At 44.3% G+C, this 15603-nt stretch overlaps 1 protein-coding gene across 1 annotated transcript in view; it reads left to right on the forward strand.

The window, feature by feature from the left end:
* LOC147734778 (pepsin A-like) overlaps positions 1 to 15603 on the forward strand; it is a 99219-nt gene that overhangs the window by 5782 nt on the left and 77834 nt on the right. The window contains exon 3 of the mRNA XM_086953058.1: positions 2565 to 2682. Within this exon, the coding sequence (XP_086809184.1) occupies positions 2565 to 2682 (118 nt within the window). The remainder of the gene's footprint in view (positions 1 to 2564; positions 2683 to 15603) is intronic.

The raw sequence follows: 15603 nt of genomic DNA on the forward strand, positions 1-15603 counted from the left end.
GGAACGTCTCCCAAGTTGAAATGCAACATGAGGTAGCGCAAGCGGCTGCCTTGATTTTCATTTCTATTCAAAGCCCTGCAGAGCCATGCAAATCAGGCCTTGTGTGCCTTTGTAAATATTACTGAAGCCTTTGTGTCCTCCTGGGGTCGATTTGGGTGGCGCAAACACAATGCTAAGTCTTCATAAATATGGGCATCAATCTCTTCATGTCCAAGGCTTGCTTGTCGCACACCTCCACTATGAGCTGTTGTTTCAAAGATGGACAAAAAAATGGTAGTCTGATTACTTTTCAGTAATCATCCTCATTTACTCGTCGAGATGTGCCAACCCATTGCAGTAGTGATAATACTGTCCAGTATCGACAATCCTAGGTGTGGTGTCACTGCATGTTGTTACCAGCCTATTTGTGAAGATGATTGCTTTGCTTTATTCCTCAGAACTCCAAGCTGTCCTCCTCAGAGTCCTGAACCACACTCATAATGTAATGTGTGGGAGCAAGAAAATAGTCAAAAGTGTGGTAGCCCCATTACTTTCTGGTTCATATCAGCACTAAGGGCCAGATGTAAGTCGCCAATTACCGGTCGGTAACGGCCGAATTCGGCCGTTACCGACCGGTAATTGGTTTTTGAGATGTAGGGGCCTGTATTTTACAGAATCAGTAAATTTACCGATTCGATAAATTTACCGATTCTCTAAAATACCGAATCGGTAATTTTACAGATTCGGAAAATCAAGATGTAGGTGGCAGTCCACAGAGTGCCACAGGCCCTTAAGAGTCGGTATTTTACCACCCAATCCTATTGGGTGGTAAAATACCGAATCCAGGTGTGCATGCACATCTGTGCATGCACACCTGTGCCATGTGACACACAGACATGCCCTTAGGGCATGTATGTGTGCCACATGGCACACAAGCCTGCACTTGGGGTGCTAGAGGGTGTCAAAGTGACACCCCCTGCACCCTTGCTGGAAAGCCCATAGGAATCAATGGGGAATACCGATTCGGTATTTACCGAATCGGTAAATACCGAATGTTACAGAATCAGTCATTTAAAATAAAAAATTACCTACATCTCCCTCATTCTAATTTACCGATTCATAAATACCGAATCGGTATGATTCGGTATTTATGAGTCTGTAAATTAGATTTACCTACATCTGGCCCTAAGGGCCTTATTTATGAGGCCTTGCAACAGTTTTGCGCTTCTGTTGCGTCACTTTTTGTGACGCATCAGTCGTGTAAAACATGCCTGCTGTTGCGCCCTATTTACAAAGGGACGCATCTAAGCAGATGCGTCACTTTGTAAACCCCTGCACTAAATTATACCTGCATCAGGTACAATGTATGCAGGTTGGGCATTCCCACGTAAGTAAGCCTCGTAGAAGTGATGCAGTGAAATCTACCAGATTTCACTGCGCCACTTCCCGGGTGCAAATGCGTCAATATCTAATACCTGACTTACAGCTGGAGTAAGACTGATACAGGACCTTTCAAATGGGGCTTGCCCCATGTGAAAGGACACATTGCTGGGGTTGCGTCACTTTTGTGACACACTCCAGCAATGCGTCCTTTTTGCGTTATACAGATACGTCAGAAATACTGACGTATCTCTAACTCCTTGCGACATGATGCGTCATACAGTAAATATGACGCATTAATCATGTCGCAAGGAGGGCGCAAGAGAAGTAACGCATTGCTGCTTTCACGCAGCGATGTGTCACTTCTCATAAATTAGGCCCTCCACTTCACTTCACTCAAACTATGATGAACATCACTCTGATTGAAAAGACAACTCATGAAAATTAGTCTTATTACTTGCGTGTGATCTTCATTACTTCACCTCACGTCCAAGGTTTCCTTGCCTTATTCGTTAAACTAGAAGGAACAGCACTGTTGATGTAAGGTCTGTGACAAGGAGGAAGGTGGATAAGGCTATAGTAAAGGACCTCATCTTTCCAGTCGCAAGCGGCTGGTACTTAACAGGACCACAGATTGTGTTTTAGTGATACTACTAGGGATTCTCAACAGTATACTGAATGGGCAGTTACCATTTCCAATAATTAAGTCTATATGAAGGCCAGAACTATGCCCTCAGCTGGGCCACCAGCAAGAATTATGGTACTCTGCCGTATTATGTTGCACAACAGAGATCTATTATATGGGTGAGTCAAAGCAGCACGGGTGTATTGCTAATCAACTTCTGGGATTAGGCCCAGATAGAGGGTCACATGAAAGTCTTGATAACACTCGACAAGCAGTGCCTGATTTTGGGGCTTGTACCATTCTGTACCACCATCCTATAGCATCCTCTATCACATGCTTTGTGAAGTATGGAAAAGAGGGAATTGGACCTGAGGTTGAAACCAATTCCCATATAGATCGCATCCCATACACTTCTATGGAGTGGTGGATTGACAGTCCAGGCATGGCTAGCAGCAATGTGGTTTCTTTATCAAGAGGTCTAAGGCAGGACTGTGTGCTTCAGAATATGTTGTATCATTCTACGCTTAAGAGCTACAATATTGTATGTCTGATAATATATCGTATATGGTTTCCCTGACAGGCGGAATATTATGGAGTGATATCGATCGGCACCCCGCCTCAGAAGTTCAATGTGATTTTCGACACTGGGTCCTCCAACCTATGGGTTCCGTCTGTGTACTGCAGCTATCCTGCTTGTAGTAAGTACACTGTTTCGCCAATTCTGATCTTTGTAAAGCTGGGGCAATCAACAGACTTTTAACGTTTCGAAAATAATTATGAAGAACTGTATTTATTGGTACACAAATGCTCCACATGACGAATCGATTGTATGATTGTTGTCTAGCAATAAACGAACAATTGTTGGGCAGCCATTTCCAAAGAAGTATTTTTTCTTATTATTCTAAGATCACTGACACCAAAGAAAGTGCAGGAACTGTTGAAAGCTCAGACTCTTCTACTTCATCACTATTGTGGTATGGGTGGATCAGAGACAATGGGGACTTGCAGACAGTTTGGAAACTATGAAATACTTCACAAGTTACCTGAGTTTTGAAACCATGCAGAATTAGGAGCAACTGTGCTCTTGATACAAATTCATTTATATTTATTTAGTAACAAGATAGATAGATAGATAGATAGATAGATAGATGGATGGATGGATGGATGGATGGATGGATGGATGGATGGATGGATGGATGGATAGATAGATAGATAGATAGATAGATAGATAGATAGATAGATAGATAGATAGATAGATAGATAGATAGATAGATAGATAGATAGATAGATAGATAGATAGATAGATAGATAGATAGATAGATAGATAGATAGATAGATAGATAGATAGATAGATAGATAGATAGATAGATAGACCACTTCCTTCATGTCCATCATTGCTGGGAGCAAATAATGAACTTTTGACTAATAGTAGACGGGTTTGGAGTCAATGCAGCTTTGAGTTGTATTGGCATACGGACTCTCATCTTGCTACTCAAGAGCTACCGGTCGATACATGGTATCTGAGAATGATCCTTGCATGCTCACTGTCCAGGCAAGCCTTTAACATTAGAACCCTGCTGGAAGAGGATTCGTTGGACGTTTTATTAATGACGGAATCGTGGCTAGTGACAGCTCAGCTCCGGATATCAACCTCGCCCTCCCGGTGGGCAACCAGATCCACCGATTAGATCGGGTCGGAAAAATGGGGGGTGGAATTGCCATTATTTTAAATAATAATTTCAGATGTATTACCTCCTCCCTCTGGCTCCCAAAGTGTGAAAGTCTTCTGTTCCAGATCACACTATCCCCTACCCGTACGTCCTCAGGTGTCCTTATCTACAGACCACCGGGTACTAGCTCCAAATTCTTGGAGACAATCCCAGATATGCTGGCCAGCCTAGCGCTAGAGAAAAACCACATGGCAATTTTGGGCGACTTCAACCTGCACTTCGACATACAGGACGCCTTCTCTGTTAAAAAGCTGTACGCAGACCTTGGGCACTACAACTAACCCAACTTGTGTCAACCTCCACATACGAGAAAGGGCATACCTTGGACCTCATTTTGTCAAATGATCCTCTGGTCACACTTTCTACAGTAATCCCAGTCCCCTGGTCCTATCACTGTCTTATTCTCTTTAAATTACCCAAATCTGCCCAACAGATCAAGTGAAGGACCCTGAAGACGGCCATAAGAAGATGGTCGAAGCTGATCCTAGGATTTGGGAAACAGCTCTGAAGTATACAATTCCTAATTTTGTAGGTAATCTAGAAGAGAATTACCAGCAATGGGAAAGCTGGATTATCCAGTCCCTAGATGCATGCATTCCCAAAATTAACTCCAGTCCTAAAACACATAGAAAACAAGTCCTGGGGTACAACAACCACATATTTTCACTGAAAAATCATTGCAAGAAACTAGAAAGGAACTGGAGAAATGAATTTGACCCGGCGCTTAAAACAAAATATAAAGCTTCAGTCAGATTCTATCAGAACGAAATACAGAAAGCGCAGGTCAAATTCTAAGAGGAAATAATTACCCAGGCCTTGAACTCCCCAAAGGAACTATTTAGAGTGGTTAAAACCCGGTCCACTCCAAGTGATAGTAACATCTGTCCCCAAGCCACAAAAGAAAGATGCAACGAAATAGCTTCCTTCTTCCACAAAAAAGTAACTGATATTTATGATCAATTCCAGATCAATCCTGAACCTGCGCGACTTGAGGAAATCAAGAGCAGGCATCTGCCACTGCCACCAACTTTAGCACAATTTTCTAAGCTTGACGAAGAGACAATCATTAACCTAATAAAGACAACCCAATTTGCCCCTCACATAACTTACCAACTATTTGTGGCATCCCTCAGGGATCGTCACTCAGCCCCATGCTGTTCACTATATATGAGCGCCAGCTTGCCACCTTAGTGCAGGAGTTTGACCTGTCGGCGGTCTCCTATGCGGATGACACCCAGCTGGTTGTCCAACAGAAGGTCCTAATCAAGGAAATAAACAATTGGCACCCTGCTTAAATAAATTGTGCCACTGGATGTCAAGGTGCCGCCTAAAGCTCAAAGGCGAGAAGACCAAACTAATGATATTAGAAAGCCAAGTCATACATAGACCCCTGAGTAGATGGCCAGAGACATGGGCCCCGACCCCGAACAGGTTATAAAAAACATTGGCAATCTTGTTGGACAGTTTACTAACAATGGACCACCAAGCAAATACATTGTCTGGCATTTGCTTCTCGCTACTCCAAATGCTCAGGAAGATACTGATATTGTTCCCAGAGCATCTAAGAAAAATGGGCATTTAATCCCTCATTGTTTACCGTCTGGATTATGGTACCTCTCTTTATGTTGGTGCGCCCAAATACGTAATAAAGAGATTTCAGACGGTACAAAATGCAGCAGCAAGGCTCTCTTTAAAGGTTCCTAGTTACGCTTCCGCAAGAGAATACCTAAAACAGCTGCATTGGTTTCCAATTGAGGCAATGATTCAGTTTAAATCCCTTTGTGTTGCGCATAGGGCCATAAATAACAAGGGTCCTGTAAAGCTCAGAGAGTTGGTAACCATTTATGCTCCAACTAGACATCTGAGATCCACGCATCTTCATCTCCTCAGTATAACCAGGATAAAAAGGATGAGATGGGGAGGAAGATCATTTGCACACTTAGTACCGAAGTTGTAGAACAATCTTCCACCCAGTCTCAGCAATGGAAAATAAACTCTCTTTAGGAAGAAACTTAAGACATAGCTGTTTCCCCGTTAATGTACCAGAAGCCTTATTCACAGCACAGCACTCAACAGTGAGGGGAAGTCCTCAGGTAGCAATGCGCTGTACAAAACACAAACATAAAAGTCCTAAAAAGTTATCTAATAACAGATTAAGAATTGTTCATAATTACAGCTCCAATGTCTCCTGGTACATCCACCAAATCAACATTTTTATAACTCTTCTTGGGTTTATTAACAGGTTTACACGGTATGAACCTAGCCACAAGGGTAGTGGAGACTACACATATGACAAGACTGAAATTAACTATACCTAAAGGCACCGACTAGTTGTTAAATCAATCAATCAACTTGGATTTATGGAGCACTGCTAATCACCTCTGTCTTGTCCATGTTGAGTTTCAGGCAATTTTTCTTCATCCATTCGACAATACTCATCTTGCAGTAGTGGAAGTTGGTCCCAATGGTTGATGGGTATTTGAGAGTGATAGGATGAGCTGGGTGTTGTCTGCGTAGGACATGATGTTGAGGCCATGGGTTCTGAAAATGTTGACAAGGGGTGTCATGTAGGTGTTTAACAGGGTGCGGCTGAGGGATGAACCTTGAGGGACACCGCAAATGGTGCTCTTGGGTTCCGAAGTGAATGCTGGTAGGATTCTCTGGGTTGATCTTGTGAGGAAGGATGCGATTCATTTGAGGGCATCTTCCTGGATTCCCATGTGGTGGAGTCTTTGAATGAGTGTGTGGTGGGATACAAAAGTTGCTGAAAGGTCAATATTGTTGATGAATTGTGGTCTGTAGTCAGTGTGTCATGTTCCGATCCACTTGCCATGTTAGAGCTCTATATATATTAGACATGCAGCATTTTCTTAAATGAAATTTACATATTCTTTACATTTCCAGGCCTTGTTCTTAGCAGTTCTCTCCTTCTGTCAGGTGAAAATGGAATGCTGGACTTCCTTAGCACTTGTCTTTCAGAAATAGTGATGGCTACTTTCCAATTTACAAAGCAGCAGTTTCATGAATGTACAGAATCTTGGCCATGTGTTGCTCCACATCTATACTAGGCATCTGATCAGCTGCTATCCAAGTGCTTCAAGGATTTCTCTTTTCTCTACATGGCGATAAATAATGGTTGCTTGAATTCAGGATTCTAAGAAACCCTCTTCTTGTGTTAATGAAATCCAGGATTTATAAAGTGCACAATTACCCGAGGGTTTCAAGGTGTTGGGGGCCGTCGAAAAGATTAAGTGAGCTATTGCCCAGAGTCACATGGTGCTGGACTGACCTGCGACTGGTACTGGTGATTGAACCGTGAACCCTCTGGTCCAGAGTCAGGCACCCTGGCTGCTGCCCCACACTTCTTCCAAGCGCTACAGACCGATCTCCTTATTGCCGTACGTGGCGAAGGTAGCCGAGAAGGTGGTTAATGCTCAGCTCACGGAGCACTTGGAAAAATGTAGTCTACTCCACCCCTCGCAATCGGGATTTAGGGCAGGCTACTCGACGGAGACGGCCCTCCTAAGAGCCACTGAGACTCTAAGAGCAGGGGCAGATGCTGGTCATACAATGGCCCTGGTCATGCTTGACCTGAGCGCGGCTTTTGACACCGTAGCGCATTCCATCTTGCTACGGTGTCTGAACGAAGCTGGGGTCGCTGGTCCTGCGCTGGGCTGGCTACAATCTTTCCTTACAGAGAGATGTTTCCAGGTTCAGCAGGGGACATGCCGCTCAGGGGAGATGTCACTAGACCAGGGAGTGCCTCAGGGCTCGGCTTTGAGCCCCACTCTTTTTAATTTATACATGGCCTCCCTGGCGAAAGTTGTACACTCTTTTGGGGTGGAATTAGTGTCGTACGCTGACGACACTCAGCTGCTAATCTCCCTATCGCAGAGTACCTCCAACACCCCTAAAAATTTTAAATCCTGTATGCAGGCACTAGCAGAGTGGATGGATGCCCATTGTCTAAAACTCAATGGCTCCAAAACAGAGGTGTTGGTGGTAGGGGGAAAAAGCGAGAAATGGTCGGATGAGTGGTGGCCGTCATGCCTGGGCCCTACCCCCATACCATGTCAGGAGGCTAAGAATCTGGGAATTTGGATGAATCCTTCGCTCTCATATGAAGGCCACATAAGGCGCCTTGTGGGCAAATGTTTTGGAGTCCTAAAGACCCTAAATAAAACCTTAGATCTCCTGCCTTTATCAGCCAGAAGAACTCTAACGCAGGCACTGGTGACCTCGCGGTTAGATTACGGCAACATTCTGTTCTTGGGGGCAACCGAGGGCAGCATAGGTCGCCTACAAGTCATCCAGAATTCCTCCGCCAGACTGGTGTTAAGAAGACCCAGGAGAGCCAGCTCGAAATTGGCGCTGGATGCGCTTCATTGGCTGCCGGTGAAGAAGCGTGTGCTATTTAAGTGCCTCCTTTTTTGCCATCGTATTGTCTGGGACAAGTCACCAACATATCTGAAGGAGCTAGTCAGCCGATATGAGCCTACCAGGACCCTCCGGTCAGAGGGTACCGGTCTGCTGACAGTCCCCAGGATCAGGAAGGCGAGAATAGGTGGACGTTCCTTCGCGTTACTAGCAGCGCAAAATTGGAATAAATTACCTCCCGTGCTGCGACTGGAGGGCAATGAACTACGTTTCAGGGCTCTGCTCAAAACTCACCTATATACTGCATAGAGGCTGGATGTTTCTAGGCAGGTTTTACTGGTAGCTTAGCGCGGGGACACGCCGCGATGGCGTTACTGAGCGCTCTATAAGCTCTTTATTATTATTATTATTATTATTACAGTTCTGTCCTCAATCGTCCTTTAGTGCTTTATTTGTGTTGTGGTGGCTCCCAACATCATTCTGAATGTGCAGCCTCCCCCGAGTGCCCCAACTGCAGCAATATCTGGATCTCTGATACTGATTTTTGGCAATGGGCAAGCAAGCATCATGAGCGTGTGCCATGACCTAGACCTGTCCAAAGGTAATGCAGTCTGTTGAGACTTGGAGGGGGGCGGGGGGGCACTGCCCTTACTTTGAATTAAGAGACACAAGAATGGTGGTTGAAGGATTCTATTTGTTTGTTCAGTAGAATCGTTAATTTTAACAGACCTTTTTACCTGTGTCACTGGAGTTGGGCCTGTTGGCTCACTTTTGAAGTTAAGTGTCTGTCTTCTTAACTCACCCTTGGTCTGCATGGATTCCTTGTAGTGCTGTACAGTGAGTGATACTTGCATATCTGTTCTGGGTTGATTGTGTGTGTGCCTGTGGATGGTACATAACATGGAGGCCTCTGGGTTTCATTTAGGAAGCCCATGGTCGGGAGATGCCTGAGCGATGAGGACTGAAATCCTCTGACAGGAGATGTGTATTGCTGACATTTCTTTGGGCTGCAATGGGACACACACACTGGAGGGAGAGGAGTACAACATTCTCTCTGTACCTGAAAGGACTGTCTGATTCAAGGAAGAGATACTAATCCGTGTGGCCTGGGATGATTATCAGGGAGAAAGAGAGAATGATAAGTTTGGCACCAGCTGGAAATCTGAGAGGAAGGCTTAGTCATTTGAAACTTTATTGAGTATAAAACAATTAAAGGGTCACGAGGCAAGCACAGGCTACTCAGTTCAAGCTTGGGGGTTGTAGCCCTTTACTCATGTTGCCCCAGGTCTATCCTACTATTGGCTTTGAGTAACTGTACCAAGCATTACTCTGTCAGTACTTCCTCTGCACAGGTCAAGCAGTTCAAGTCCCTTCAGAGGGATCTAGGAACAAAGTATGCGAGGGCTCACAACTCAAAGTGCCCACAGTGTCCCTAATAAAGTGACTTTCCAGTCCAATACTGCTTTGATGTAAAATAAGTATTCAATACATATGTACAATTCAACACACTCCATAAATACACAGTCTTCCTTTAAGGCTAGTGCCCAAGCTTTGAACTAGGCCATATTTCTGCTCCTGAGCCCTTATGGGTTGCTTCCCCCTTTCTTTCTCTACACTCTGAATCTGCATCCCCAGGGGAAACTTGGAAAGTGACCCCAGGTGCTGCCTAGACTAGTGTGTGTATTACAGTTTGGCTTTGGCCTTGAAAAGTCAGCTTTGGACCAAGCACCGCTGGGCAGACACAAATCTCCATGAAAGCCAGCCAGCCATGCTTCAGTCTTACTAAACTGCAGCTCTTTTTCCACAGCACTCTCACTTCAATCGGTGTGCACCTCACTGTCCTGTGTTCAGTGGGGGCAGGGCTCACATATGGCCCCAACCTCTAGTCACAGCAACTCCTTCTTTGTGATCCTATCAGGTATTTGGAAAAAGCAGGGGCCTTAGTCATGGAAGTTTCTGGTCTTGTTTCTGAGTCCCTTCTGGGGGTTATGGGGACTACGACAACACATCTGTGGTTCCAAAAGTCCTTTTGGCACCCTCCTGGCATCTGTGTGTCACAGGCACTTGCAATAGTCCTGATTTGGTTGACTCTTACAGGCAGCTGCCCTGTAGTCTTGGGTAACCCCCTCCTGGCACACAGGAGGCCACAGAAACAGGTGATGGTTCACAGTCCCAGGTGCATAAGGTGACAACCAATATCCTCTCAGTGGCAATGGGCAACAACCTTGGCAGTCTTTTGTGGTCCCCTCGTGGCAGATAAAGGGCCATAGACACATACGATGACAGTGAGATCAGTGACCCCGGGTTACAGCCTTCAACTTCACAACACCAGTGTGGGTTACTGACTCCCCTCCAAAGGATGGGCAGCTTTCTCGTAATGCTGGTCCCGGCTAGACCAGGCACCTCATACTGTGCTGACTGAGATCCACTCGACAGGATCCCCGCTGGTCCTTGCTCCTTCCAGGCTCTCTTCTCCTCCTCACAGAATACACTGGTCTTTACTCAGAGGCCCCAGGTTTTGGCATGCAGGAAAACTGCTGGTGCTCCATGCACAGGGCAGTGTTCTTGATTACTAAGTAATGGCCCTTCACTCACTGAGATGGGTGATGGGAGATTGGCAGACCTTGGCCCCCAATCCTGGACTGAGAAGCAAAGAAGACTTGGTGGTCCTCCCCCCTCCTGACGAGATAGTGTTGTTCAACCAAGTATGGGGACCATGAGCCCACCTTTATAGTCCACACCTAGACACATATGTGATTTAGCTTCTGGCTTTTGAAAGTTGTGATTGGGTTCTCAGCTCCTTTGAAGTGCTCTCTCCTCTGCACTACCCTTTGTCAAAGTAACAGTGTGCCACAGCAGGAGTGGCTCTAATTCTGAGGGACCCACACCACAGGCCAAGGGAGTAACCGAGGACTACACCTGGTTGTCAGCCTCTACTGAAATATGCCCCATGTAACAATTAAAAAACAATATTACATAAAACTATATCACAAAAATATATAAATTAAAGAATTCAAATATGATATTCTTCTCTCGACCTTCTGTCCCACAATATTTTTGACACAATATTCGTGTCAGTATCAAGATTCACCAAAATGTCAAAAAAACACGACTCTACCTGAAAGACTCCTCTGCTTCAGATTTCTAACCCCTCAACCACTGCCAATACATCATCCAGACCTGGATGTTCAGCATCTGGTTAAAGCTCAACCTATCCTGAGACTTAATTCCTACTATTTACAAACACCACCAAACTTGCTATGAGCAGTTCTTGAGTTATACATTTCAACAATTGATACCTCCAGATGTCCTTAACCGCTTTTTGTCATTTTGTTGTCAGTTTACCTATACTTATTTCTTCTATTTTTACAAAATAAGTTTGCGAATTTTGCCTTTTTATTTCTTGACTGTAGCCCTTTTATTTCCCTTAGAAAATATAGATACGTCATAAAATGCAGAGGAATCCTTGAAGCCCTGGCAATGAAAGGGTTGGTTTGGTGCTGCTTAAATTCTTATAAAGCTTGTCACTTTGTGTCATAGATGCAATGGGTAAGCCCAGGATTCCACACTGAATTTTGCTTTACTCTTAATCTTACTTTGGTGGGAGTTCATACTCTGCTCTGGCCCTAGTTATTAATCTATTTTCTCACAGTTTCCCTCTGTACTTGTGCATCTGGAAGATTTAATTTAGTATAGATGTTTGATGGCATCAATAAAGCTCAGTGACGATGTGTATTTACCTCTTTCTGACCATGTGGCTCTTAAATCCCAACCCAGCAGTTAAATTTGCATACAGTGATGAATGTCTAGCCTGTAGGTTGCAAGCGTGTGGTGGTGCACAAATATTCCATGACTGTAAATGCATCAACCTGTATGCCAGTGCTCTCCACCTGATCCATGTCATGTGTGACACCTTAACCAGTCATGCACAGTGTTATGCATTCTGGCACTTTTATGTTCATATTTCCATGGAAAGTATAGGATTTCATCATGCTTAGTAGGCTTAGCTAAAAGTAAGATTGGTTGAGTGTGCATGGCCACACACGAAAGGTTACAACATGTTGCCCATGATTTGATGGAATACACTACTAAAACAACTAGAAAAACCATCTCCTAGAGGAAAAACCAGCAGATTTCGGTATCTTGCACTATACCCTCTTGCACAGCTCACCAGACTGGCAAAGGCATTTTATCTGTGTCCAGATGCAGACAAGTCTAGCTCTGATTCCAGCAAGTAAAGAGAGTTATATTCAGTCTCTCCCTTCTTGCACGAGGAGATGGCACCAGGCCCCCCATATATGGATCCTCCAAATGTGATAATGCTAATGAACAAGAGGGGCGAGTGATACACTAGGCCTGGGATACACAATAAAGTGTACTATAAAATGGGGCACTGTTCAGCCATAGCATATCTCTCACAACAGCCCTTTGCTGCATCCACTTCTGACGCTGATGCTGTGGCACTGAAGCACATACTCTAGGTCACCTCACCCAGGCCCTACACTAGCAGCAGCAGTGCACATGTGGGACCAAATCTTGATCTCAGGGCAAGCTGCCTCGGGCACCCAAAGATGGGTTGGGCCAGTGCTTTAAGTGGGCTGAAAGAGGTGGGGTTATATACAAGGGGTATTGCCAAAGAAGCGTAACTTGGAATCCTTAGTGACCCTCTGTGAGTTGTTTATTACTGCATCCAGACATATAACAATTTTGAATATATGAGGCTGTCAATTAAATATTACTAAGGTTTGTGGAAGTGGGAGTGGTCTTCAGATTGTTTTAATTAGCCATTCTACGCTCACACCACCTCCACCTCCACTTTACTCTGCAATCTCTCTCTCTGGTAGACATGTTTGCCTTTTTCCTCTCTATGGGTCCGTTTCACAGAATGAACTTAAGACTCAATCCTAAACTTACTACTATTTTGGCATTCACACAATGCACTTACTACTTTTGGCATTCACAGAATGAACTTACTAATTTTGGTATTCACAGAAGTTAGGATTTTGTCTTAAGACAAATTTAAGACAGACTTAAGACAGACTTAAGACAAAATTCTAACTTCTGTGAATACCAAAAGTAGTAAGTTCATTCTGTGAATGCCAAAATAGTAGTAAGTTCAGATTGAGTCTTAAGTTCATTCTGTGAATCGGGCCCTACATCTTTGTGAATATCCTCCTTCTACGACTCTCATGTCATCTCTTTCTTCGTCAGCAGTGTGTTTTCACTCTCGCCATATGCACGTACTTCATTGTATCCCCTCCATTTCAAACTCCCCCCACACACACAACCCCCCCACTCAGCTGTAAGCACTGCATTTGCATTTCCACTGGTGCTATCCATATTTCGACAGCTGTGTACCTCCTTCACAGAATGTGGTAGTTTCAATTGGCATATATACTACCACCGTCACAGACAAATGACCAGTTAAAGATCTTATTGTGATGTATTTAAACACACGTTCTCTTGCTAAACATCAATTAGAAATATATAACATATTGGATATTGATGCACCAGACATGCTTTTACTGACGGAAACTTGGCTCGCAGAGGAATCCTACCCAGATATTCAGGTAGCTTTTTCTGATAATTATTTCCTTTTATGCACTGACAAACTGCCAGGGAAGAGAGGGGGTGGAATGGCTGCTGTTATTAAAAAAGAATTATCTACCTCTACTCTGCCCCACTTTGGAATTCCATTAGATGACTCGTTAGTAGTCAAACTAAACTTGCACAACAGCACTCTGATTTGTGTGGTATTATTCAAACTGCCTAAAACGATGCCAGATTTTCCCAAAGTCATAGCTAATCATATTGCATCCCTAACTACTGACTGCTGGTCGTAGGAGATCTGAACTACTGGGCTAATGAGACAGATGGGGGAAAGCTGTCCAAGGAACTCACGGAGTCCCTCACCTGCCTCAACCTTACTCAACATATCCACACCCCCACGCACATTAAAGGCCATACCCTCGACCAAGTGTGGTCCATCAATGTCACTCTGTGCAACTTGGTAGTTCTACCATGTGCATGGTCAGATCATTATACCATTAGCTTTAATCTGCATGCTCTTCCATTGATCATAAATCCCTCTCAACCATAGAAGCCCCTTCAGAAATTAAAACTGGGTTGACTTGAAAGAACTAGTGGATATGTTTTCCTGTGAGCAGCCTGCCCTTGAAGGAGATTCAGATAACTGGGAAAAAGAGATCAATGACTGGCAAAGGAAGGCCTTTAGCCTCCATGCTCCTTTACAGACTAAAATGCCCCGCTATAGCCAACACTAAGCATCGGAATGGTTTACTAAGGACTTGAAAATACTTAAACTTCATGTACGCCAAGCTGAGCGGAAATGGCGAAAAACCTATATAGCAGAAGATAAAATAAAGTATACCACAAATCTGCACACGTATAAAGCAGCCTTCTGGAGGCTAAGAGAGCCTACTTCACTAATAGGGTACTCGACTCCGACAATGGCTCCAAAGAAATCTTTAGGATTGTAAAAGAATTATCTAATTTGAATCACATGATCCCACCCTTTACGTCCAGCCAGGAACTTTGTAACGACCTGAACTCCTTCTTTGTGGAAAAAAAACTTAAAAAATCAAAATTCCATCGACTCCAACAACAGTATAACTGAAGGCAGTAGGGAATATTCCAATTCTTTCTCCCTAAACATCTTCCCTAAGCTAGATAAGAAACTCCTTCTGGATCTTGTAGCAAAGGTCAAATCAGGCTCCCCCAACGAAGATTGCCCCATTAACATTCTGAAAGCAATCGATCGGTCCTTCCCTGACACTTTCCTTAAGTTTCTTAATCTCTCACTGTCCCACGGCACCGTACCGCCAGCTTTCAAAGAGGCTGTGGTCATCCCACTTAAAAAAAACAAGGCTTGGATCCCAAAAAACTGGAGAACTATAGACCTATTTCACTTCTCCCTTTCCCAGCTAAATTGCTGGAGACTCACGTAGCCACCTGTCTCAGCTCCTTCTTGGAAGCCACTAAGTTCTTGGACACCCATCAGGCAGGCTTTCGTCCAGCGCACTCCATTGAGTCTGTGATTCTATCGGTTATGGATGACCTTAAAGGACAGGCTGACACTGATTGCACTCAGGCTTTGATCCTCCTTGACCTGTCTGCGGCATTTGACACCATGAACCACAGTTTGTTGGACTGCATCGCTGCAGCGGGTCTCAGGGGTTCGGCACTTGACTGGTTCAGATCCTTCTTACAGGACCGCAAACAGTCGGTGTGGCTCTCGCCTTTTAAATCCAAAATGGTAGCTTTGAGCTGTGGTGTCCCAAAGGGGTCTTCCCTCTCGCCGATTCTTTTTAATATATATATATATGACCTCTGATTTTTGGTCTTCGGCAGATGGGGTAAAGATCTTCAGCTACGCTGATGGCATGCAGCTAATCTTCGCCCTGGAGAACACCACGGAATCTAAAGACTTCATTAGGAGTTCTATGATACATGTAAAAACCTAGATGAACAACAACCAATTAAAGTAAAACT

Source organism: Lissotriton vulgaris, chromosome 1_2 (assembly GCF_964263255.1).
Source record: "Lissotriton vulgaris chromosome 1_2, aLisVul1.2, whole genome shotgun sequence".
Lineage (NCBI taxonomy): Eukaryota > Metazoa > Chordata > Amphibia > Caudata > Salamandridae > Lissotriton > Lissotriton vulgaris.